At 42.1% G+C, this 26,762-nt stretch overlaps 1 protein-coding gene across 2 annotated transcripts in view; it reads right to left on the bottom strand.

Annotated features, from left to right (window-relative positions):
* Positions 1-19,767: 19,767 nt before the first annotated feature.
* The window catches only part of LOC124776708 (leukocyte elastase inhibitor-like), a 216,977-nt gene continuing 209,982 nt past the window's right edge, over positions 19,768-26,762 (bottom strand). For both annotated transcript variants that reach the window (XM_047251819.1, XM_047251820.1), the window contains one exon: positions 19,768-20,075. In XM_047251819.1, the coding sequence (XP_047107775.1) occupies positions 20,015-20,075 (61 nt within the window). In that variant the 3' untranslated portion in view covers positions 19,768-20,014. The remainder of the gene's footprint in view (positions 20,076-26,762) is intronic.

Here is a 26,762-nt window from a genome sequence, read left to right as displayed (position 1 = left end):
CTAGTCAGTCTCCTCAAACAAGTACAGATAAAATCCTAGTGCAAACTTCAGTTCATCATCCCATACAATCCGAAGACACAATGTCCACACACAACCTCTGTGTAGTCCACCTGAGCCAAATCTTCTACTCATTATGAATTATAAAATACATTTTGGTTACCTTGTCCATCATTAAACAAAAGCAATGCATACATGACCTCTAACAGCCTTTAGTTTGATAACTCTCAGTAAGTAAGTACAAGTATGTAGTATGAAAGATGACATAAGACTTTCCTCTGAGTGAATAAATCGTAATATTTCACAGTGTGTACACCACTACAAGAATCATGGCAAATCGGAAACATACATGTGGAGTATTTCTTGTGTCAAGTGTCACTTCCTATTTCAATTGCTCACGAAGAATGGAGTGTAATAACTGTCAATGGTCTAACCCTAGTGTTGGTATTTCATGTCGTTAGCTTCCTTCGTATTAGCATAAATTTATACAGCTTCCATAAAACCTCCAGCTCATGTGACTTCTATGAAGTTTCTTGTACAAATGTCGTTCGTCGAATTATAGCAGTTCATTTTCTTATCTTAAAAATATAAGGCACTGAGCGTAAGCAAAACATGCAATAGCGAGTAAATATACCAGTAGAGAACAGAATGTCAAGAAGTGGATGCAGCACAATTCCTACAACGAGGCTCTGCAAAGCGAATAATCTATAATTAATACCATAGTGTGACCTAAACTCTATGTTTGTACACATTATATCAGCATTTCTATATACCAAATTAAATAGTAGTTATGACACCAAACAGAAATGTATAAATATGCAATCCATACGCAAAGCAGGAAATATGTATCTTACATCATAAACAGGTCATTAGCATCATATCAGCATAAGCAAATAAATGTTCATATGTAATCTTAATAAGTAAACATGAAGGCGCAAGCAGATAAATCACAAAGTATAACTTACATACACATCACAGTCAGCACAATTAATCAGGTGACAATTATAACTTAAATAAATAAGCACAGCAGGCACATAATGAAAAAAATATGACATCAGTGAAAAAGCAGTGCAGCCAAGCGATGAATAATATACATAATTAACAACCCTGTTCATTAATCAATCATTGTCAAAATCAGTTAATGTACGCAAGCACGTCGCTTGACACGTAAATTCATAGAACATGAAATTTAGCACAAAGTCTGAATCACGTAATCGCGAGCAGCAAATTACGCCTAAAGTACGTACCTAAGTGGAAATATGTTACCTGAAAAATAAATTCAATTAATAGTTACCTTTTTAGTATATTAGTTTCTTCTTCGAAATTACATTCTTCCTGAAATTTTCTTGATAGCAAGTCGTCTTAACGTCAGACACGCACAGAATTTACCTGAAGTTCTTAAATATTTTATACCACCGTATCCTGAAAAATACTGAACGTTAATAACATAATTTATCAAGTCACTATAGCTTTATACTGGACTTATTCGGAGAATTTAGACTGTGTATTTGTTTACGGCTGTCAGTGCATTCGCACTGAGCGATCGATCAGCTGTAGGCGCGTGACGTAGGAAGTAATTGTTTGCGGTCAACGACTGCCTTGTGCAGCGCGCAGACTTGACTGTTGCTTTGAGTATGTGCCGCCGCCAAAACACAGCGCGGTATCCTTGTATTCTCTGCATGTTTACGTATAACTGTTGGTTTCTCGAAAGTATGTCATTCCACAAAAATTTTAACGTTAGATATATGATGTATTCCCTTAGAGCGTCGAGATTTAAGAGTTTCTACTTCGACAGTGTTATCATGAATAATTTTGCGAACTCTATATGGACCGTTATAAAGCAGAAAAAATTTGCGACACAAGCCTTTTCCTTTGTGAGACAAACGATGAGACTTAATTAACACCTTTTGACCAACTGACAAGATTTTTAAACAACCAGGACGCTTAGCTGATTTCTCTCTTCTAGCAGCCACAGATGCAATATTTTGCAGAGCCAGGTTGACAACTTCAGAATGCCGCAGTTTCCGTGTAGGCGGAAAAGGAACGATTTCAGAAATGCGATTTGTCGGTGCTTTGTTTTTTAATATCAGTATGGGCGGTAAAGAAGTTGAGTCATTAGGAAGTTCATTCAGAATGTTTTGGAAAATATGAAGATACTGATCCCACGTTCTGTGATTCTGATGACAATAAAGACGACACAATTTATTGATTTCCTTCATCCATCTCTCTGAAGCGTTAGACTGAGGGTGAAAAAGTGAAATGAAAATTGGTTTAATCTTATGACGCCATAGAGTATGAAGCCAAATTTTAGAGCGAAACTGTGATCCATTATCTGATATAACCTTATCAACATGACCCACTTGTTTAAGAAAATGTTTGATGAAAGCATTAGATACTGAACGAGCTGTTGCTTTGCGTAAAGGTGTAAAACACACATATTTTGATGTCAATTCCACTGCTACCAAAATGTACGCAAAACCATTAGTAGAACGAACCACTGGACCGAACAAATTGACTGCAGCCATGTCCTTTAATTTCGCTGGAATGATAGGAAACAACGGTGCTCTGTGAGAAATAGTTGGCGGCTTAGCCTTTTGACATAATTTGCATTTGGCAAGAACGGATCGAATACGTTTTTCCATATTACTGAAGTAGCAATTTTCCCGTAATTTATGGAAGCATTTTCTGGGACCAAAGTGCGCATAACTGAAATGTGTGTACCAAATCAATTTATTAACCCACTCATCAGGAATACAAACTAACCAAACAGAGTTGTCGACCGATTTTCGTTTAAAAAGAATATCATTGCGAACTAAATAATGCTGTCTGATCGCTACGCTTTCCTTTCTCCTCCACTTCTCTTTAATGTCCTTCCAGATTGGATCCTTATTTTGTTCCTTAGCGATGTCCTGGAGCGAAGAAGAAATAAAATTCTCAAACGCAACACCTTGAATATACATCAAACAATAATTGTTTTCTTTGCAGTCCTCTTCAGCACTTTGTTTCAAACCCATAGGTGCACGTGATAAAGCATCAGCAACAATATTAGAAGAACCCTGTATGTAAACAATACTAAAGTCAAATTCCTGTAGGTACAGCGCCCATCGTGACAATCTGCCATGAGTTAATTTTGTCGACATAAGAAATTCCAGAGCTCGATGATCGGTGTAAACCTTAGTATGTCTGCCAAACAAAAATGTCCGAAATTTTGTGAATGCCCAAACAATAGCCAAGGCTTCAAGTTCCGTAATCGAATAATTCTTTTCTGATTTAGAGAGAACACGACTTCCAAATGCAATAGTTTTCTGTACTACAACGCCGTCTTCTTCTATCTCTTGAAATAAATGTGCACCTAGGCCTTTGCGTGATGAGTCCGTCGCCAAACAAAAATCTTTAGATAAATCCGGATGTGAAAGAAGTGGAGCAGCAACTAAAGCATCACGAAGTTGTTCAAATTCTGATTGAGCTTCCTCATCCCAACACCAATTAGATTTCTTTCCAGATAGTTCACATAAACGAGGTGTGGTCAAATTGTCCAGTCTAACAAAGCGTCTAAGAAAATTACAGTCACCAAGGAAACTACGAACATCACGTGTTGTAGTAGGAACAGCATAATTACGAATAGCGTCTAGCTTCTCTGGATCAGGAAGAATACCTTCTGTAGAAATAATATGACCGAGAAATTTCACCTGAGAACGACCAAATTCAGATTTTTCCAAGTTCACTGTAATACCAACTCTTGCAAAAATACGTAATAATGAATCCAAAATTTTGTTGTGCTCACTCCAAGAATGTTTAGCAATAAGAATATCGTCAACATATGAAGTAATATTGTCACGAAGATAAACAGGTAAGATTTCGTTTAAACTACGAATGAATGCTGCTGAAGATACAGTAAGTCCAAATGGTAATTTCCGAAACTGGTAACAGTTACCAAAGGCTAAAAAGGCAGTATATTTTCTACAATCAGGGTGGAGTTCTATTTGCCAAAAACTTGCGCGCATATCAATCGTGGATAAAACTTTAATTCCATGGAAATGTTGAAGAAGTTCATCTAAATTTTGTGGACGGTCAGTTTCAGGAATGATGATATTATGTATCTGTCTGGAATCCAGAACCAAACGAATTGACCCATCCTTTTTAAGAACAACGTGTAATGGGCTGGTATAAGGACTGACTGCTGGCTCAATAATGCCTTGATCTATCATGTATTGAAGTTCACTCTTAACCTTGTCTCTGTAAGCCAAAGGAATAGCGTACGTTTTCCCCCGAAATGGTGTGTGTTGTTTTACTTTAAATAAATATTGTAAGCCTTGTATAGTTCCTGTGTGATGACTAAATACTGTAGCATGTGAAGTAAAAATGTGGTGCAGCTCTTCTCTTGCAACGTCATCTGGCACTTCAGCTTTCTTAACCTTTTCATTAATTAATTCTTCGCTATTAATTATATCATCCATCGCGTCTCTGTATCTATTGTCATTGTCATGAATAAACACACTGTCGTCATAATGTTCAACGAAAACATCAGAAGTAAGAAACCTTAAATATTTTGTATCTGACTCAGATCTTGTTAAACACTCGAAAAATTTCAAACATTTCGGCATTCCGGCAACAGTCAAATTCACACTTCCTTCTTTAAAGTTCAAAATTGCCTTATGTGTGTTAAGACACTCCATACCTAATATAATTTGTGTACTGAGTAATGGAACAATAATAAAATTAGCAGAAAATTCGTATCCTTGACAAATGAAATTTAAGTTGGTCTGTTGTTTAACTTCCACACTTTTTCCAGAAATAGCGCCTCGAATTGTAGTTTTAGAACAGGTAACACAGGACAAGCAATAGTTCTTACACATATACGAAAAACTGATTCACTAATGACATTCAATGGGCTCCCAGAATCTAAACCTGCAGTGAACTTATTCTTACCCACACATACTTCAATAACAGGATGTAAAAATGCGTCCACATTATTTTCCTTTTCGTCTAGCAAAATGTCTCTCATGTCTTCCAGGCGTACGTAGTGTAAAGTCGTAGTGTCATTACTTTCTGAACCGTCTATATTGCTGCCATAAGTCGAAGCTGCAAGTCATTGTCGATTGTTTGCGTCACGTCTTTGATTATTCGCGTCATTTCGCGGATCAATTTCTACTATTTGCACTTGTCTTTCTGAATTTCTGTCACGCGGAGGATGCCAATTAGGTCCCTCCTGTCGGTTACATGTAAATTCTTGGTTGTGTCTGTCATTAAAATTTCTATTTTCCTGTCTGTCTGCATGACTGCTTCTTGTGTAATTTCGACTGTCACTTCTGAAATTACTGTTAGATCTACTACCCTGGTTATTTCTGTAGTAAGAATTTCTATTACTGTATGAATAATTTCTGTCTTGATGATACCGATTACTGTTTCCGTATGATTGATCATTCCGGTACAAATTACCGTTATTATAATTGTCTGTGTAATTTCTGTTAGAACGCCTGTTATTGTCATAAGGCTGGTATCTATTGTCCTGTCTGTTACGTCTGTCATTCTCAAAATTACCCATATAACGCCCGTTCCGATCACTATCCCTTTTCTCTGAAAATCTATTGTAATTACTGTTACTGAAAAAATTACAAGAAGTCCCGTCGTCGTTGTCATACTCAAGTTCTTGTAGCAAAGTCTTAAAAGTCTCAATGTCATCTTTACATCTTCCGGCTAAAGCAATTTGTCTTATCGATTGTGGCAGCTTAGTTAAACAAATGCGACTTAATTCAGTCGGGCTATAGGGGTTGGAAAGGAACTGATTCTTTCGAATCATGTCTTCAAAGTATTCTGCTGGCGTGCGGAACTCAGACTGTTTAAAATTACGCTGCATAATAAGACTGTGTTTGACTCTGTCTTGCGTGTTTTCGGACCAATATGCCGATAGAAATGCATGATAAAAATCATTTAGGTTATTACAATCTCTAATAAGTGCACGCATGCGCGTCGCCGGTTCGTTTTCTAAATATCCACACATAAATTCCAGTTTGTGACTTAGTGGCCAATTTGGTGGAAGTGCGTACATAAACATGGATGTATGTCGTTCTTAGAATTGCGAAAGATCTTAAATTTCCGAACAGTTAAGAAGTGTTTATAGTCAAAGTTTTCTCCTCGTGGCGACAAAGACCTACCGCGTCTGCCCCAGTCCGAATGTCGATTATTGTCAAGTTCGCGCGCCTGGCGCTCTCTTGTTGCTTCTCGTAAATGAAATAAATTATTTTCTTCAAAGCCCTCTGCTATCTGTGATTCTAAATTTCTTCTGCTGTCTTTTCCTACGATTTCGCCTTCAATTTGTTTGACTTGCTTTCGTAATGCCTCAACTTCCCTTTTAACGCGTTCATTAAATTTTCCCTGATTTTCAACATGTTTATTTATGTTCTGGTACTCTTCAGTTTCTGCAAATGGTAATGGAGCTGTATCATCCGACTCTCTGTCCCCATTTAAGCTAAGACTTTTTTTTTTAAAAAAAAAAAAAATTCTTTATTCAATACATTACATTATACATGATAACCCACTACCTAACTACATTAGTGGGTCCTAGTATGATACAAATTAGATGCAGCAATGTTATTCTACACTACAGGTAAGCTAAGACTTGTCAATTTATCTGAAATCTCCTCAACTCTTTCCGATAAGTCACCTAATTGTTCTCTCTGTTTATTTACGTCTTCCGTAAGTGTCGCGACTCGGGTTTCAGTATTAACACATTTAGTAGTTTACCGTTCATACTGTTGTGTTAGGTTATTTAATTTCTCATTAGGTACGGATTCCTCGATTCTCTCAAATATTTCTTCCTTATCGTGTGCACGTTGTAAATTTAACTCTGAAAATTTCTGTACTATCACGCGATCTCTTTTCTCCTGTTCTCTATCCTGTTCCCTTTGTCTGATTTCTATTGAAATTAATCTATTATTGTGAGCATTCAAAATCGGTTGTACTTCTCTAATTTCTTTCTTTAATTCATCTTTTGTGAGTCTAACCGTGATTCCATTGTTCCTATTTGTGAGTCTAGCCGTGTTGCCAAAGTTCCCATATCAGTTTTAATTGTTCCTATTTGTGATCCCAAATTTAATATTGCACCCATCAACTGCTCCATATTAAATGGTTCGAAATTCTTTTCGCCCCTAACATTTCCCGCAAAACTAACTTCCTTCGGCATAGCCATAAGGCTATCTGTGTTCGATACTATTCCAGAGTCTTCTGTCGTCAATCTCGTATTCTGAAAATTTTTTGATTGTGAAAAATTTTGAAATGGTTCCGGACTATTTTCCCGACTTATTAAATTGTTTTCAACTTCATTATTCATCATACTGTTCTCCTGTGTTGGCGAGTTCGCCATGTTAACAATTTCGTCATTCCCACTATCCATCATTTTTGCCTTTTTCATCGATCGCGTAATCATTTACGAAACATACAAAACTCGTCACTATACGAAAATTACACACAATGAGACTTTATCTCCAACAATACCATTCACACAAAATACTTCCCGACAAACACGCCTAACGAACAATTGAAATAATTGCACTAAATTGTCAAACGCGTATACAAGACAACAAAATTAAATTCTGAAATACCATTAGAAGAATGACAATTACCAAATCTACACATGCAATATAGACTACAATTACTAAACTACAAATTACTACAACAATACTACTGTCTACTATTTTTACAATCAGAAGAATTCCAAGGGACGATCCGAAGCAGCGGTCGCCACGTGCATATAAATATGAAATGCAAATACTTTTTAAATTTTAGTCGCTGTATGTCCGATTACGAGGTCTCGTAAACGGTTGGCCCTGACTAGTATTTGTACGCAATCTGACTGCATAGAATAACAACAAAGAATGAAAGAAAATTTTCTTTAACACAATTAATTAATTAAGTCCCCAGCAACTATAAAACCTACGAAACCAAAACACAAGTGTAATTGTTCTGTGTGTGGGAGTGTGATTCAACGTACACATCTGGCACGGTTCTTCTTCAACAAGACAAGAAATTTTAAATACCATTTATACTGAAGTAATTGAAAAAATAGAAATACTATAATTGCGTAAGGAAACCAGAATTACACTCTAATACAAGAACACAAGCCAGATGCTTTGTTGACTGAACCTGTAATGACGCATTATTTAAGACACTGAAATAATGAAAAAAAAAACAGGAAATATTTTACCTTCATATATATTGACGAAAAGCACTCTGATCATTACAATATCTCCATTAGAACAACTTCTGCTGTCTATCCCATCAAACAACTGCATAAAACATGGAACAAGCACTCTCCACTACGACTTCTCGACAAGAACTTTTCACTACGACATCTCAGCAAGCACTACTTACTACGAGTTCTCAACAAGCACTGCCAGTGGAGGCGGCGGAATAATACTCTTTGGCGCAATCTCTGGCGCTGTGGCTCAGTGTAGCCACCTTTCAGTATATGTCTACATGTAGGTTAAATTTTTTATTCTCGAAGACCTTCTGGCTATTCTGGCTATGTAAGATCCTACATAAGCTATTTTCAGTTTAATTCTCTATTGAAGAGAAAGATACTAACATTGTCCTCCTTCACAGTTCCCTACCCTGAGGTTTGCTATCCCAGGAAGTACCGTGTTGGACACGTCACAGTTCCGTGGTTGCCAGCTGCACCAATTTGAATTTCCCGTCCTCTACCCGCGCGCCGCCAAGGCGCTAGAGGACGCACGGAACGACCGCAGGTTGTGCAGCAGCGAGGCATTCGCACAGGCAGAACGCTTCTTGGAACAGAGTGACCTGGTCTACACTGTTTGGATGGCCAGCTGCGACCGTTTCTGGCAGAAAGGTACACAGCTTCACCTCTTCTCATCCTCGGAGACTTCACCGGGTGTGGCAGGCCCTCCTACGCGGCACGTCAGCACGGTTCCTGCGGCAACTGTTAGCAACCCAGAAGGAACCTGAGGGCACATTTTCCTTTGAGTCGGGTGCTGTACTTGTATAAATTCAAACTCAGCCTGTGAAGATTCAGATTATCGGAGCCAGATGTTGTATCTCAAGTCCTTTGGTAGCTGGGGTGCCTGCTTTGCGGATGGCTGGTGTGCCTACATTGTGTGGTGTCACAAGGCTTAGGCCTGTCCCACCCATTAAATCGACCAAGACTTATACGAATAATTGTAAGAACAGTTATTATTATTATGTTCTTTAAGTCATTTAAAGAGCTTTGGAGGACTTACGGTCAAATAAGGCAGAAGGGATAGATAACATTCCATCAGAATTTCTAAAAATCATTGGGGGAAGTGGCAACAAAACGACTATTCACGTTGGTGTGTAGAATATATGAGTCTGGCGACATACCATCTGAGTTTCGGAAAAGCATCATCCACACAATTCCGAAGACGGCAAGAGCTGACAAGTAAGAGAATTATCGCACAATCAGCTTAACAGCTCATGCATCGAAGCTGCTTACAAGAATAATATACAGAAGAATGGAAAAGAAAATTGAGAATGCGCTAGGTGACGATCAGTTTGGCTTTAGGAAAAGTAGAGGGACGAGAGAGGCAATTCTGACGTTACGGCTAATAATGGAAGCAAGGCTAAAGAAAAATCAAGACACTTTCATAGGCTTTGTCGACCTGGAAAAAGCGTTCGACAATATAAAATGGTGCAAGCTGTTCGAGATTCTGAAAAAAGTAGGGTAAGCTATAGGGAGAGACGGGTCATATACAATATGTACAACAACCAAGAGGGAATAATAAGAGTGGACGATCAGGAACGAAGTGCTCGTATTAAGAAGGGTGTAAGAGAAGGCTGTAGCCTTTCGCACCTACTCTTCAATCTGTACATCGAGGAAGCAATGATGGAAATAAAAGAAAGGTTCAGGAGTGGAATTAAAATACAAGGTGAAAGGATATCAATGATACGATTCGCTGATGACATTGCTATCCTGAGTGAAAGTGAAGAAGAATTAAATGATCTGCTGAACGGAATCAACAGTCTAATGAGTACACAGTATGGTTTGAGAGTAAATCGGAGAAAGACGGAGGTAATGAGAAGTAGTAGAAATGAGAACAGCGAGAAACTTAACATCAGGATTGATGGTCACTAAGTCAATGAAGTTAAGGAATTCTGCTACCTAGGCAGTAAAATAACCAATGATGGACGGAGCAAGGAGGACATCAAAAGCAGACTCGCTATGGCAAAAAAGGCATTTCTGGCGAAGAGAAGTCTACTAATATCAAATACCAGCCTTAATTTGAGGAAGAAATTTCTGAGGATGTACGTCTGGATTACAGCATTGTATGGTAGTGAAATATGGACTGTGGGAAAACCGGAACAGAAGAGAATCGAAGCAGTTGTGGGCGTTGGCAGACCCTCGGAGCGTGAAATGAGCTTCGTCGGTCCACAACACGTTACTCAACCAATCGTCATCTTCCGGCATCTTTTGAAACCCCCACACGGCAAATGCCCTCCACTCCACTAAATCGCCAGGTAACAGTTCATGATGCCCATGGATTTTGTACGGATAGCATCGGAGGGTACGCCTAAGTGCCAACCAAAGAGTAGTGTATGGAATGCGGGTGCGACTGCACGAGCGCTGACTTCCCCGTGCATAGACGAACCCGCTACAGTCTCCATTTCTTCCTGAACTGTCCCAGCAGCATTACGCCTTGTGCTCGGTCGGCCACTACAGGGTCTATCGTCTAAACAACCAGTGGCTACGAACTTCGAAATCATTCTCGCCACAGCTGCATTTGTCAACGGACCTTTACCCGTTCGAATCCCCTTCCAATAGCAATAGGATCGTAACGCTGAACTAGCACGTTCCCGATTCTGATAATACAGCCTCACTAAAAGCGCCTTTTCAGGTAACGTCAACATGCTGCGACTGCTGGCGCATCTGATTCTCTCTCTCATTACAGCTCCTTTTATACACGATTGTCATGCGCAGTCACTGACGTTTTGCTGTCCAGCGCCATCTGTCGGACATTTTGTGAACTTTGTTTTTTTTTTTTTTGTTCAAATAAAACCCGATGTGATTCCAAGCATGTGTGTCAATTTTTACCTCTCTATCTACATTATTCCGCGGTTTATTAAGTTTTCAAATTTATACTGACTTTTTGATCACCCGGTATATACGAGGGTTGGAACTTTAATACTGGCAACTATTTATTTACAGCCCATACAAAATAGATACGTGTTTCAAAGTTTTACTGACCTTCAAAGTAGTCACCAGCATTGTGTATAACCCGTTGCCAGCGATGTGGAAGTCGTAGGATACGCTCTGTAGTGCCAGTTGTGTTGACAGTTCAAGCGGCGCGGTCTATTGCCCGACGAATTTGTAGCAGTTCTGAAGCGAATGCCGTGTGGTGTTTCCTTCAGTTTAGAAATCGAGTTGAACTCACGAGGGCTTAAGTCGGGGGAGTGCAGTAGGTGGTATAGCACTTAGCAGCCCCATCAGTTAAACATATCAGTAACAGCTTGCACTGTACGTGCTTGAGCATTGTCCTGCAAAATGATGGTCAGGTCCTGCAGGAAGTGTCATCATTCTCTCTCTAAGTTGGTCGTAGGTTGTGTTCCAAAAATGAACAGCACTATGTAAAAACTGTGTAAGAGTTATTGTGGAACCTAGTTGCAATTTTACAATTAATGTAACGCTCTTTTATACCCTGACATGATAAGAAACATTCGTGTATTAACCTTATAAGGACACGGGGAGATACGTAAAGAAAAAAAAAATCAATAACGGAGTTTCGAAGACGGGACGCGAAAGTGTAAGACTGTTACGCTAGTCTCTGTGCCAAGTTAGACTGAATTGATGGCGCGCTGAAAGGCATCTAAATTTCGTCGAAAAGTTAGACGATCATTTTCTCAGAAACTGTAGAGTATCTACGGGTAAGTCCAGACATGTGTTTGCTTATTTTGGCTCTTCTTCCACTGAGCGTAGTTGTTGGGAAATCTGGTCATGGCACTTGCCTCGTACTCCTCGTGAGTTTAAATTATTGTTCTCATTATACTCCCTGTTGCGTCACAATTAAATTCAAATTTAAATTTCCGGTAAAACGGCCAAAGGCCTGACTATTAAATTAAATTTCAAAGTTTTATAAGTGGCCACTGTGCCTCATAACTGTGTGAAAACTGTTGTTCTTGTTATTGTGCCTTTTGTGTTTCAACCAAATTCAGATTTAAACTGCTTTTTGTCAAAGTTAGTTTTAAAATTCTTCATCTTGTTCAGTTCAGTTTTGAATTTCCCTAGTAAGGGGGTCGTTGGGCCTAAGTACTTATTTGTTCCAATAAAAGTTGTTATTAAAATAACCCACTAAATCATACAGTCTTTCCGCTCACCTATGCCTCTGATACGCATGACAATAAAATAATATGGGTGGGTAAGAATCTCTTACCTGCAGTAGGGGAGGGGATAGAGGTGAAAACGGGCTAACAAAGAAATATAACGCAGAGCACCGCCTGCCCAATTGAGTTCCTGCACGATGGCTGTGCTTAGCAGATAGTGTCTCAGCCCCTGCAGGCGAAATGTCCGTACGGTAAATTACCTGCTGCAGAAAGTCTGTGACAACTCATTCGTTTTTTAGCTGCACATCTGTATCATCTGTAGCAATTTATACCAAATCGGGCACACTTATCACTTGCAACGTGGCAAAAAGTTATTGTGACAGTAATACCCCTCTAACACCCCTACGGCTGAGGGTGGCGGATGAAATGAGTGGTATAAAGACGAACCTCAGGGACACCTGGAGTAATTTCAACCAAATTTCGTACATATATGATTCGTTTTACTACAGTTTTATTTGCTCGCCCTCTTGTCTGTCTGGCTGGCTGCTCGGTACAAATTTTGCAATTGGCCTTAATCTAACTTCCCGATGAGCTGCAGACTTGAAACTTTGGACATAGCTCAAAACTGGATGACAATGCGATATTAGCTCGCTTTGTTATTTGGTGTGCTGCAGAAGGTACCTTGCGTGCCACTGCCATCTCCCACTTCTCCTACTCCAGTTGTAAATGGTTTACAGGAAGAACAGCTGCTCGTAAACCTATGTGTGAGCTCGAATCCCACTGTCACTTTCAAGGTTTTTTCGCCTGACATATGAAGGAGCAATATATTTGTTGTGTACATAGTTCCGCGTAGTCAGCGCGTACAATACTTTCCCACTAGAGCGCGCCCCACTAAGCACAACAGCGCAGGCGCAGCGCTCGTCCATCTCCGCACTACGAGATGGCGCTGCCTTATAGATGGACCAAATTCTGCTTCCGCCGATCCACGTATTAATATGTAACGCAGCCAATGACATAGCTGCTAACGTAGAACCTTTTCTCCTCGCGGATCACATTCGCGCAGTGATACCTGAACGCACGAGCTATTATAACGAGTGTACAGACCTCCGATTAGTCAGTCTGCATTTGTCTGCACCAGTCTGTACCAGTCTACATTAGTCTGTACCAGTCTATAGTCAAGTTTCAGTCTGCGCCTAATAAGATTACCATATTCCTGTACATAGCCATGAAGATAAATGTATAGACACTTTGTCAAGTATCAGAGATATGTGAGAATAAGATTAACGTACCAAAATCAAAGGAACTTCAGATTGTCAATTGTAAACAGCATCCAGAATCAAGTTACATAATGTCCATGCTTTTTATTATTTTAATAAATGTGTGTGGAAATTAATTAAGTTCTGTTTAAAGTTGGTGACTGTCAATCTGTTACTCTAAGCGTGGCATTTCTATTGTCTGACCTAACGGCAGAAGATAAACACGCCATGATAAGACCACGAGACATATTGCTGACACTCGCCTACTTCGTTAGAGCGACAAGTCAAATAATTTGATGGTGTGTGTACCGAAGGTCTTACAGTACGCACACCACAATATTGTTGGATCCAGACGAAAAGAAATTGAAATAAACCTGAAAACAGTACGCACATTTTTCGCTATAAACCTTGTAAGATTTTCTGCGCTATTAAAAACTCACAATCACGAATTTCAGAAGTGCCTGTATGGGGTTAGGATTGCGTATGGGATTATAAGATATTATTTTATACTTTTTAGTGCGATGTAAAAACGAATTATATTAAAAATTTTCTTTTTGTGTAATAATTATTTCTTGTTAATATGTCCAAGATTTCATAGATTGTTAAATGCTTGTGTATACGAACTATTTTTAAGCAAAAATACATGAAAAACGTGTCGTAGATACACACACGATGTTTTTGAACAGTTCCCAAATGAATAAAAACAGTGATGTGGTTGACACAAAAAACAACCTAAAATAGACGTACTGGGTGGTTTAAGTGCAGCTATTCACAGAGATCCAGTATGGGCTGTAATTACTGTATGGCAGCCAAAGTTGGTAGCTATTCTAATGCGTTAATGCGGAACCAACTTTCGTTGCAAAAACAATGTTCCAGTTTTGGCCACCAGGTGAAATCTGGTGCTGTGAATGCAAGAAAGACGTACCGGTCAGTCTGAGAGCGATCTGCAGTGTATAGAAACCGAAGAAAGCTTCGCAAGACAAGATCTCTAGAAAACCAATTTTTTGGATGACCTACAGAGCTATTCTGTTATTAACTGATCTAATTATTTAAAATTCTTACAACATCTTGTCCATGAGTGTTGCAAGTCGCTAGAAGTTGCAAATGGACCGGACGTGTCCCTGGGTAAAGCGTTTGTTTAGATATCTCCAGAACGAAAAGTGACATGGATTAAGATCAGGTGATCTTGGAGGCCATGCATCCGGAAAACGTCTGGAGATAACACGTTCGTGGAAGATTGCATTAAGCAGATCTTTCACTGGGCCTTCGACACGAAGGGTTGCCCTATCTTGCTTGAAAATAGTGGTTTTCACACGGTTACACTCTTTCGAAGCAGAAAGCACCTGCATCTGGCAGTAGACCCAGAAGAAGGCCGCTGCAATCACGGCCGAAACGTTGGTTTTCTCCAGCATTAGTGTTATACAATATGACGCGGTACCGTACCCAGAAAACTTTTATGTCGAAGAAATCTGCACGAAGAGGTCTCTGTCTCGTGCAGACGTCACGCTGCACCTGACAGTCCTATGGGTGTGTTCTCCTCGAAGAATGGATCGAGAATAAATGTGTCTCGACACCACACAATCATATACGGTGACAGAAAAGGCCATTTATACAAACACGCAATTTAACAGTACCCCAGATTCGACAGCTCTATGTATTCATTGCAGCCTGTAGGGCAATCACGAAGTTTCAGATGCTGCACCGCCTGGACGTTGTACAGGTACCAGTATAAACAGACCGCAGAACTTTTCGTACCATGAATACCGCCTTCATACCCTCAAGGAAGTATTCAAAAAACACGCCACACGACTATAAAGGATCTCGAGATACTCGAACAATCCTTTCATCCTCACTCTGGGAAACTACGATCACAACCACAGGTGGAAGCACAAGCGGCCAAGGACACTGCTAGCTAGGGCATAGTCACCTACGGTAAACTAACATACGCAAACAGCGACAAACGTCGGCAAGCCCCTGCATATCAGCAACACTGACTGGTAACTACCAGCTGCTATTAGAGCCGACCAACAGGCCACAGCAGGGACACCGACGAGCTCGCCCACAGACGCACAAACAATCTGTCAACATTCCCTCACACTGTGCCTCCGGTATATGACCTTTCGGACACAAGACCGATAACAAACATAACTGTCGCAGGTTGCTGACGCTGAACGAGGACTCTGTACCAGCACCCAGCGCCAGCCGCCGAGCAGCACAAAACGCACAACGTCAAGGTATCGACATGCATGATACCCACTACTAACAAAGCCTATCCTTGCACAACCTATCGCAGGCAGCAAGACAACCGCTACTGCTCTTACCACCCGACCTAACTTTCGCAGAGGTTTTTTTCCCTTGGCTCTTGCCTTGGCACTTTTTTTCCTCTGCCCTTCAAACCGCTACCCTTCGTCAGATTTCGACCAATGTATCTCCAGATGAGCGCGTATTAATGGTTAATCCTAACCAGACGTACGCAAACATCGCAGTACCCACATCCTGCGACATCTCACTTTAGTGAATACTAACCCTTATGCAGAGATGGCAGTAGACCTTTTGTGTTGGCCATCATGCCGGTGTGGGCGTGGAGGGGCTCCACCTCTATTTAAATAATAATAATAATAATAATAATAATAATTTCATACTGTTGACCATGGGAAGGAAACTACTCATAGCACTGCACGACCACTAACACTACCCGAGGCACGTGCTGTATAGTCAGCTGCAGCAATAGCAGCCTCGTCAACAACTTCCACCGCGATAGGACACCCTCCTCTTCCAGGTGCCACACCAAGCTCAGCGGTGTCTTCCAATGTCATCTTCTTCAGACTTCCGCCCCTCGCAGCTGAATGGTCAGCACGACGGAATGTCATACCTAACGGCCCGGGCTCGATTCCCGGCTGGGTCAGAGATTATCTCCGCTCAGGGACTAGGTGTTGTGTTGTCCTTATCATCATCGTTTCATCCCCATCGACACTTCAGTTGCCGAAGTGGAGTCAACTCGAAAGACTTGCACCAGGCGACCGGTCTACCCAACGGGAGGCCCTAGCCACACGGTATTTCCATCTTCTTTAAACTATTTAATGGTTCAAATGGCTCTGAGCACTATGGGACTTAACATCTGAGGTCATCGGTCCCCTAGAACTTAGAACTACTTAAATATAACTAACCTAAGGACAACACACACATCCATGCCCGAGGCAGGATTCGAACCTGCGACCATAGCGGTCGCGCGGTTCCAGACTGAAGCGCCTAGAACCGCTCGGCAACAGCGGCCGGCCCACCATTTACTGAATCGGGCATCTCCTCAGATCTTTTAGCTGGCGATAGTCTCCCAATGCAGGACTGTAATTGCTAGCGTTGAAATAAAACAGTTTCACTAACAACCTATAGCATCTCTTCTCAACAGCCATACTGTTCACTCATGTCATTGCTTGTCAAATGGCATCGTGGATGCCAACCCGTCTTACGAACAGTTTATAAAAAAAATGGTGCAAATGGCTCTGAGCACTATGGGACTTAACATCTATGGTCATCAGTCCCCTAGAGCTTAGAACTACTTAAATCTAACTAACCTAAGGACATCACACAACATCCAGTCATCACGAGGCAGAGAAAATCCCTGACCCCGCCGGGAATCGAACCCGGGAGCCCGGGCGTGGGAAGCGAGAACGCGACCGCACGACCACGAGCTGCGGACAACAGTTTACACCTACGGACTTGCACCTCGTGGCCACAATTGGAACTAATTGGTTTTCCAGCGTAAATCGGTTCCGCATTAAAGCATCAGTATGTCTACCAAGTGTCGCTGCCACGCGATAATGGCTGGCTCTGAGCACTATGGGACTTAACTACTGAGGTCATGAGTCCCCTAGAACTTAGAACTACTTAAACCTAACTAACCTAAGGACATCACACACATCCATGCCCGAGGCAGGATTCGAACCTGCGACCGTAGCGGTCACGCGGTTCCAAACTGACGCGCTTAGAACCGCACGGCCACACCGGCCGGCCCACGCGATAATTACAAACCACACTTGACCTCTGTGAATACCTCCAATTTAATTATAACCACCCGGTATGATCTCTATACACATAGCAGTTTGGTAATGTGGTGGCAATAAATGGTATCGCAGAACTTATGGGTTGGTATGGCACTATCTGCACTCATCTACATGCTACAGTATCGAAACAAGTCTTAGACAATACGAACCCTAAAGCTGTTGGACTCTTTTTCGAGTCTAGGCTGTGATAAAATTACTGCTGCTTACCGGTGCAGTCAGACCAAATTATTCATTAACCTGATAAATTGACAGTAATCAGGCTAAGCAACCAGCCGAAACTTTTGAGCTCCGAGTGGCTTTCTTGTCGCATTTATCCTAGAACCGTGCCATGATATTACACATATTAAAAAAGTTTTCTATCACCCCAGTTCCCAGAAATCCTGAAGACAGACGTTACCTGTGGATAGTATATCACAGACACAGTCACTTTGACTGTTCAGAGATGTCACTAAACCCGCCCAAAGATGTAAACAACCATGCGTGATCAGCGCCTATTAGACTGAGGGGGTCCGACAGCCGATCAGTTCCAGTCATCCCACCAGGAAGGAGGTACACGGCTCGTGTTGTCTGTAGTTAAACCATGCCTAGACAGTCAATACCGCGGATCGATCGCGTCCGCATTGTTACTTTGTGTCAGGAAGGGCTCTCAGCTAGGGAAGTGACCAGGCGTCTCGGAGTGAACCAAAGCGATGTTGTTCGGACATTGAGGAGATACAGACATTCAGGAACTGTCGATGACATCCCTTGCTCAGGCCGCCCAACGGCTACTACTGCAGTGGATGACCTACGGATTATGGCTCGGAGGAATCCTGACAGCAACGCCGCCATGTTGAATAATGCTTGCCGCGCACCCACAGAACGTCGTGTTACGACTCAAACTGTGCGCAATAGGCTGCGTGATGCGCAACTTCACACCCGACATCCATGAAGAAGTCCATCTTTGCAACCACGACACCATACAGCGCGGTACAGGTGGGCCCAGCAACATGAACCGCTCAGGATTGGCATCACGTTCTCTTCAACGATGAGTGTCTCATGCCTTCAACCCGACAATCGTCGGAGACGTGTTTGGAGGCAACCCGGTCAGGCTGAACACCTTAGACACACTGACCAGCGATTGCAGCAAGGTGGTGGTTTCCTGCTGTTTTGGGTTGGCATTATGTGGGGCCGACGTACGCCAGTTGTGGTCACGGAAGGCGCCGTAACGGCTGTACGATACGTGAACGCCATCCTCCGACCGATAGTGCGACCATATCGGCAGCATATTGGCGAGGCATTCGTCTTCATGGACGACAATTCACGCCCCCATCGTACACATCTTGTGAATGACTTCCTTCAGGACAATGACATCGCTCGACTAGAGTGGCCAGCATGTTCTCCAGACATGAACTTTATCGAACATGCCTGGGATAGATTGGAAAGCCCTGTTTATGGACCACAGGTCCCACCAACGACTCTGAGGGCTCTACGCCCAATCACCGTTGAGGAGTGGGACAATATGGACCAACAGTGCCTTCATGAACTTGTAGATAGTATGCCACGACTAGTACAGGCATGCATCAATGTAAGAGGACGTGCTACTGGGTATTAGATGTACTGGTGTGTACAGCAGTTTGGACCAGCACCTCTGAAAGTCTCGCTGTATGATGGTACAACACACAATGTATGGTTTTCATCAGCAATAAAAAGGGCGGAAATGATGTTTATGCTGATCTCTATTCCAATTTTCTGTACAGGTTATGGAACTCCCAGAACCGAGATGACGCAAAACTTTTTTTTATGTGCGTAGAAAAATGTGCACTCGAGTTTTGTAGGCAAAAGTGTTAGCCTGACAGTGGGAGTGTTTTCAGGAAATCTGTAGATTACGAAGGCGTCTCTGAGGTCGTGAAGATATAATTGTAAGATTATGAAATAATTGTTCTTGGTTCGAAAGGGGCACGATGCCGGAATAAAAGTTTGACTGGAATATGTGGTATCTCTCAATGTGGAAGTAATGTTATATATGTGTGGTGCTTCCGATCCATTGGCATTCGTGAGATCACCCCAACTCAGGTGAACATGATCTTGCAGGTTTCTTCTGAAAAGAAAGCTTTTGCAGTTACGTGACTATTTTCAAAATATAATATATATTATAAATTCATATTTGATTCACAGGACATTCATTAAATGAAACAAATCATAAAAATTTATTACTTTTTCACATTCTTTTAAACAAACTTGCATATAGTCCGTCAATTAAAAATCCAACTGTCGGCAAATGTTCTTCCATCGACATCCATCAGGCTGCGGAACGTAAATGTCCCAAAATTGATATATTTCATTTTAGGTTATGATGCAGGCTCGGAATACCGTCCTGCGAAGAGCACAGTCTTCGTCTGAGTATCCAGAATGAGGAATACGAATGGATGATCAGCCCTGAAGACGGTGTGGCTTACTGTTATTGGCAGCGACAGGTAATGGACCCCAAGCGCTGTAAAGAAATAAACGGTTTGTTAGTTGGAACCAATGAATTTACCAAGCTGCGACATGGTCGCGAATAGAACAGTGACCTGAATATAGAATAAATTTCCTTTACTTTACGTCTGTGGTCACAAATGTTTTTGTAATCAGACTACCGGTTTCGGTCTATAACGACCATCTCCAGATCTGTTTTATAAAAACGCGACCTAAGGTACTGCAGCCATAGTGGCATCGTTATATATATATATATATATATATATATATATATATATATATATATATATATATATATATATATATATATATATATATGCTGGTGCTGATTTTGCGTTTAACGTTTGACGGTGCCACTATAGCTGCACTACCTTAGGTCATGTTTTTGAAAAACAGATCTGAAGATGGTCATTATAGACCGAAACCGGTAGTCTAATGACAAAAACATTTTGTGACCATAGACGCACAGTACAGGAAATTTATTCCAAAGAATTAAATCATATTTTCATTAATTAGGACATACATTACACTAACGTCCGTGAAATCTGCAACACTCTGGAAGAATGGTGCTAATATATTCAAATTTAGACGATGCTTAGGACAGCGCGATGCGTCGCTGCACAGACTGGACAAAATATGGGTAAACCGAGGATGCTAGCCTACCCTGCAGGTTGCACTTTTGTATGTGACCACAAATGGCGCCTGTAAAATGTCCTCAATATGTTCCGAGTGTCATTTATGGCCAGAACAGTAATCTGTGTAGTTCTTAGTGCATTCTGTCGGAGCTGAATGAATTCGAGCGTGGGCAAATTGTTGGTGCTCTATGGTAGGTGCTTCCGTAACCAAGGTAACAGAAGTGTTTGGTGAGACACTGTATCGAATATATGGGGAAAGTAGAAAAACATAATCCCCTAAGTCACGACGCGGACGATAGTGTATGTTAAGTGATCGTAGCCATTCAAGAGGATTGTGACGAAAATCACTGAAGAACTGAAGGTCGCACTCGAGAATCCTGTCAGCACCGAAACAACACGAAGGGAGCTCCATAAGCAGGGAACTGCTGGGTGAAATGGAATTCCAAAACCCCCCATCAGTGACGCAAATGCCCGTAACAGGAAAATGTTGTGTCGAAGCCATAAAACCTGGCCTATGGAGCAATGGAAGAGTGTCATTTGCTTGGATTTGTCTTGTGTTTTGTTTCAGACTGTTTCCAACTTCTGGGTGGGTTTATGTTCCAAGAGCGAAACGTGGCGGTGGTGATTTGGGCAGCCATATCGTGGTATTCCATGAGCTCTGTGATTGCTATGCAAGGTTGCATTACTGCCAAGAATCATGCGATCATTTTGAACCTTTGTGGTCCACTTCGAAGAGAAGGACATTTGAACGCTGTTCACCTCCATCATTATTACCTGAATTGGCACTACTTTAGAGGAAGAATGGTATACGAGTCCCTTGAAAACCGTATGGGACATGCATTTATTCATTCAGAGGCGCCTGGAAGCTGTTTTAGATATCAACAGTTTTCCTACACCGCATTAGGCATGGTAATGTGCTGTGTTCGTGGTGTTTCCGTATTTTTGCCCCCACCTGTAATATCCTACAACCATCATGATAAACCCATTGGACAAAACAATTAATCGCCCCAGGAGACATGACGAAAACCATGCAGTAATCTGATGATAACCTGCATTCGGCGAAAATCCGCAAGTTCTTCCGATATGTTACACATAGGTGAAACTATTCAGGTTAAACTCAGATTCAGTAGTATGCCTGAGTAGAATGAGCTTTTCACTCTGCTGTGGAGTGTGCGCTGATATGAAACTTCCTGGCAGATTTAAACTGTGTGCGGACCGAGACTCGAACTCGGGACCTTTCGTTTCTCGCGGGCAAGTGCTCTACCATCTGAGCTACCCAAGCACGACTCACGACCCGTCCTCACAGCTTCAATTCTGCCAGTACCTCGTCTCTTACCTTCCAAAATTCACAGAAGCTCTTCTGCGAACCTTGCAGAACTAGCACTCCTGGAAGAAAGGATACTCCGGAGACATGGCTTAGCCACAGCCTGGCGGATGTTTGCAGAATGAGATTTGCAGTCTGCAGCGGAGTGTGCGCTGATATGAAACTTCTTGGCAGATTAAGAAGAGCTTCTGTGAAGTTTGAAAGTTTTAAGACGAGGTACTGGCAGAATTGAAGCTGTGAGGACGGGTCGTGGGGCTTGCTTGGGTAGCTCAGATGGCAGAGTACTTATCCGCGAAAGGCAAAGGTCCTAATTTCGAGTCTCTATCCGGCACACAGTCTTGATCTGCCAGGAAGTTTCATATCAGCGCACACTCCGCTGCAGAGTGAAAAAATCATTCTGGAAACATCCCCAAGGCTGTGGCTAAGCCAGGTCTTCGCAATATCCTTTCTTCCAGGAGTGCTAGTTCTGCAAGTTTCGCAGAAGAGCTTCTGTGAAGTTTGGAAGGTAGGAGACGAGGTACTGGCAAAAGTAAAGCTGTGAGGGCGGGTCGTGAGTCGTGCTTGGGTAGCTTAGATGACAAAACACTTGGCCGCGAAAGGAAAATGTCCAGAGTTCGAGTCTCGGTTCGGAACACGGTTTTAATCTGTCAGGAAATTTCATTTCCTGTCGAGCCTGAAACGGATTGTCATTGACGAGGGATGATACTCGTACCGAGTCACTGATGGTTATGATCCTTCCATGACCACTGTTCTTATGCTCTGTTACATGGCTGCGGGTGTACGTCATTTCTTGTAGAAAGGCTGGACAGTCCACGTTGGCACACCAGTAAACCAGAAAAAAAAACGTTCATCGTGTGGTCATACGTACACCCAAACACTACAACTTCTTTCTGACATTCTGTCAGGTCTCCAAGTTAACTCGTCTTAATGCACCGATTCCACAGAACCGCCTGCTACGTACATACCAATTCGCTGTCATGACTGATGTCAGCTGAGGTGAATCATACCCTATGACTTCTACACCATCTGCAATGCTCCAAGGCGACCACTATGTTCTATTAATGGGGAGACCAATATAAAAAGTGGTGCCTAAGCTTTCCATTTTGAACTACTTAAAAAAAAAAAAAAATCTTTATTCACAGTACATTATAATTATACAAATGTAACCCACCACCTTGATGATTAGTGGGTCCTAAGTGTTACAATGTTGTTATTTGCAGCTAATTACATTTTTACTTGTCAACTATAGACAGTACAGGTTAATGGGCAAAGTTAAGTTCTATGTTAAGCTACACACACTAATACCTACTTATAGCTAGTCTCACCTGTCTGCAGCGTCACAGGTGTGTCAGTGTGGATATAAACCTACTGCAATGCCTTGCTCACCGAGCTAATCCCGATGAGCGTTCCCCTGACACTAGGTAGGCCAAAATTATTAATCGCTACGGGTTCCTATTCCGGTTTCTATTTCTAAATCCTACTAACTACTAACTAACCTACGTCAAGTCTGGTGTATGTCGTTGTTGTGAAGTTAATGTAGCCCACTCCCCCTAGCCCTGCACGTGGCGGATTCCAGCTTACAAGTCGACCTGTCCACGCACAGGCGGTACAGGATTAGGATACTAGGACACGTTCGGTAGTTTGCTATTGATCACGAATGCTGTCAGAACTTTTCTTGGTACCTCGTTAGCCAGATTATTCAAGGTTTGGGGTGCCTCCTCGTGTCTCAGCAAGTCGTATGTGTCATTGTTTGGTAGTTGCTGTCGTAATGTAGCTCCTACATCATCGAAAAGGGGGCACTCGTAAACCACATGGTCGGGAGTACCCTCCGATACGCCACAGTCACCTCTTCCCAGACCGGCATAGATATGTCGGATAGACCCCATGACCAGTGAGAAAATGGAACAAACCCCAGGCTGGTTTAAAATACCCCATATCTAGCCTTTCCTTTACATTTGGTAAGATTTGGAAAGTTCTTCTGCCAGATTCGTCCGTTTCGCATGGTTCCTGCCATAGTTCTTCGCCTCTTTTCCTTATCTCACCTTTGTCCCTAACCCGAACTCCCAAAATGTCTTCTATTTTCATATCATCATCTTTCTTAGCCAAATACCATGCGGCTTGTTCCCTGATTTTGATGTCCAGAGGACAGAGCCCCATTATCACTAACAGGGTCCCCCCTGCAGATGTCCTGTAAGCCCCCACAGACCTTAACAACATGTTCCTCTGTACTCTTCTCACTGTCATGGCGGGCACCACCCTCGTGAGCCTGTGTGCCCAGACTCCCTAGCCGTAACCCACTATTGACGTCAGTATGCTATTGTGGTACAATTTTATCAGGTGAGGGGGAAGGTGAAATCTTTTATGACCTATAGAGATGAGGTTATTAAGTACTTGTAATGCTCTCTGGGTCACAGATTCAATGTGCCTTCCGAAGTTCCACCTTACATCGATGATAATTCCCAAGTAGCTTGCCTCACGTCGCCTAAGGACTGGTAAGCCCTCAGTTCTCACAGTAGGATTTCTCGCTAGCTGTCCTTTTACCAGAAATTGGTGAAATTGATATCTTGGTATTTCGGCACCACAGTTGCAATTTTTCCATGGGCCTCTCTATTTTCGGCTCAATGTCTTCGCGTCTCCGGCCGCCAACCAACAGGAGGAGGTCATCAGCGTAGGCTATCACCTCTAGCACCTCTTCACTCTGTTACAGGTTTTCCAGAAGTGGCTCCATGTGGATGTCCCGGAATAGGGGACCTAATACGGAACCCTGGGGACATCCCTTCGTTAAGGTTTTTCCAATTTTACCGCTATGTTTGAACTACTTTTGTGTTAGTTCGTTGGTTCTTGGGTGTAATGTAAGATGTCACGGTGTATTCTGCATAACATTCTGACTACACGCGTCATCATCATGTGCGACTGTAATGGCGCCTCAGTTTATAAACTAGACACTTTGGAGTGCTTTCGTCGTCGTTCCAGATGAGTCGCTGTCATATAGGCCTTGTACTTGGCATGATTGTGTGCGGAATCATTGGCTACACAACATGATCACTTCTGATTTGCTTAGCCAGTAAATTTGACAGTAGGTGTTAAATTCTGTCCTGTTAAGGCCAGTGGCTGTGCCCTACCTGCAAGGTCACCGTGACGTTAGTTTTCAACACAGCAATGTAAGACAGCAAGTTGGCCACGTTGCCCTGATCTACCTTGATGTCGACGCTGTTCAACTAATGGCCATCGCACCACCTTCTACAGATCTCTCATCCATTGGAAACATTTGGTCGTGAGTTACCAAAAGACTGGCACTCAACACTCCAAAGCCGGTTTCACTGATGCACTACGGCAAAGACTTGAAGCAGTATGGAATGACATAACCATACCTGACTTTCGGGCTCAGACTTGATACATAAATAGGTTAGAGAGGCAGCCCTAGGTACTAAATTTCACTACCCGTATACCTCCAAATAACTTACCAATATAATCAGGTATCTTGCTATTATACTCTACAACGCATAGGTAAAATTTTATTATTTGCTTTTCTCCTCTATGTTGTTGTTTTAATGTCAAGTGTGTGTATGCATACTCCGAGCACCGTTACAGAATACATCCATCTCATTCACATTTCATGTTTACAAGAACAGAACACCTTGAACGACATGTACATTAGTATGTTCTGCAGAAATGATTACCATTTGAACCATGTCGGCCTGCGGGTTCAAGGTCATCATCGATATCGCTGCGCAACACCAACTACTGGTAAAATGTGGTTGCAGCTCTCGTTGTCTCTATGAACTGAAGGTAATGGATCAGTGTGAGTTGAGCAGACGCGCAGGATGCCTCACAGGTCTATGCGAGAACCGTATCCTCAAATCAGTGCCTTTGAAAGAGGGCGCATTATTGGCATGAGAGAATTTGATGCATTCATCGAGGAAATTGCACGTCATGTGGGACGAAGTGTTTCGGAAGTGCAACGAGTGTGTGCAGAATGGTTCACAGAAGGCCACAGAACACGACGTCGTGGGTCAGGTCGCACCACCCAGACCAACCCTGGAGAAGATCAACACCTCATCCAACATTTGTTGCAGGACAGATCAGTGTCCTCCTCGGCTCTGGGGCAACAGTGGAACAGCGCAACACATCGCACACTATAATGGCTGACAACCCGTCGCCGTTTATTATGGCTTGGAGATACTGGAAGGTTTCAGATAGATTATATAATGGTAAGACAGAGATTTAGGAACCAGGTTTTAAATTGTAAGACATTTCCAGGAGCAGATGTGGACTCTGACCACAACCTATTGGTTATGAACTGTAGATTCAAACTGAAGAAAGTGCAAAAAGGTGGGAAATTAAGGAGATGGGACCTGGATAAACTGACTAAACCAGAGGTTGTACAGAGTTTCAGGGAGAGCATTAGGGAACGATTGACAGGAATGGGGGAAAGAGATACAGTAGAAGAAGAGTGGGTAGCTTTGAAAGATGAAATAATGAAGACAGCAGAAGATGAAGTAGGTAAAATGACGAGGGCTAGTAGAAATCCTTGGATAACTGAAGATATATTGAATTTAACTGATGAAAGGAGAAAATACGAAAATGCAGTAAATGAAGCACGCAAAAAGGAATACAAACGTCTCAAAAACTAGATCGACAGGAAGTGCAAAACGGCCAAGCAGGGATGGCTAGAGGACAAATGTAAGGATGTAGAGGCATATCTCACTATGGGTAAGATAGACACTGCCACAGGAAAATTAAA

This window comes from Schistocerca piceifrons, chromosome 2 (genome assembly GCF_021461385.2).
Source record: "Schistocerca piceifrons isolate TAMUIC-IGC-003096 chromosome 2, iqSchPice1.1, whole genome shotgun sequence".
Lineage (NCBI taxonomy): Eukaryota > Metazoa > Arthropoda > Insecta > Orthoptera > Acrididae > Schistocerca > Schistocerca piceifrons.
The sequence above is the reverse complement of the archived record's forward strand: the minus strand, read 5'-3'. Positions and strand labels throughout refer to the sequence as shown.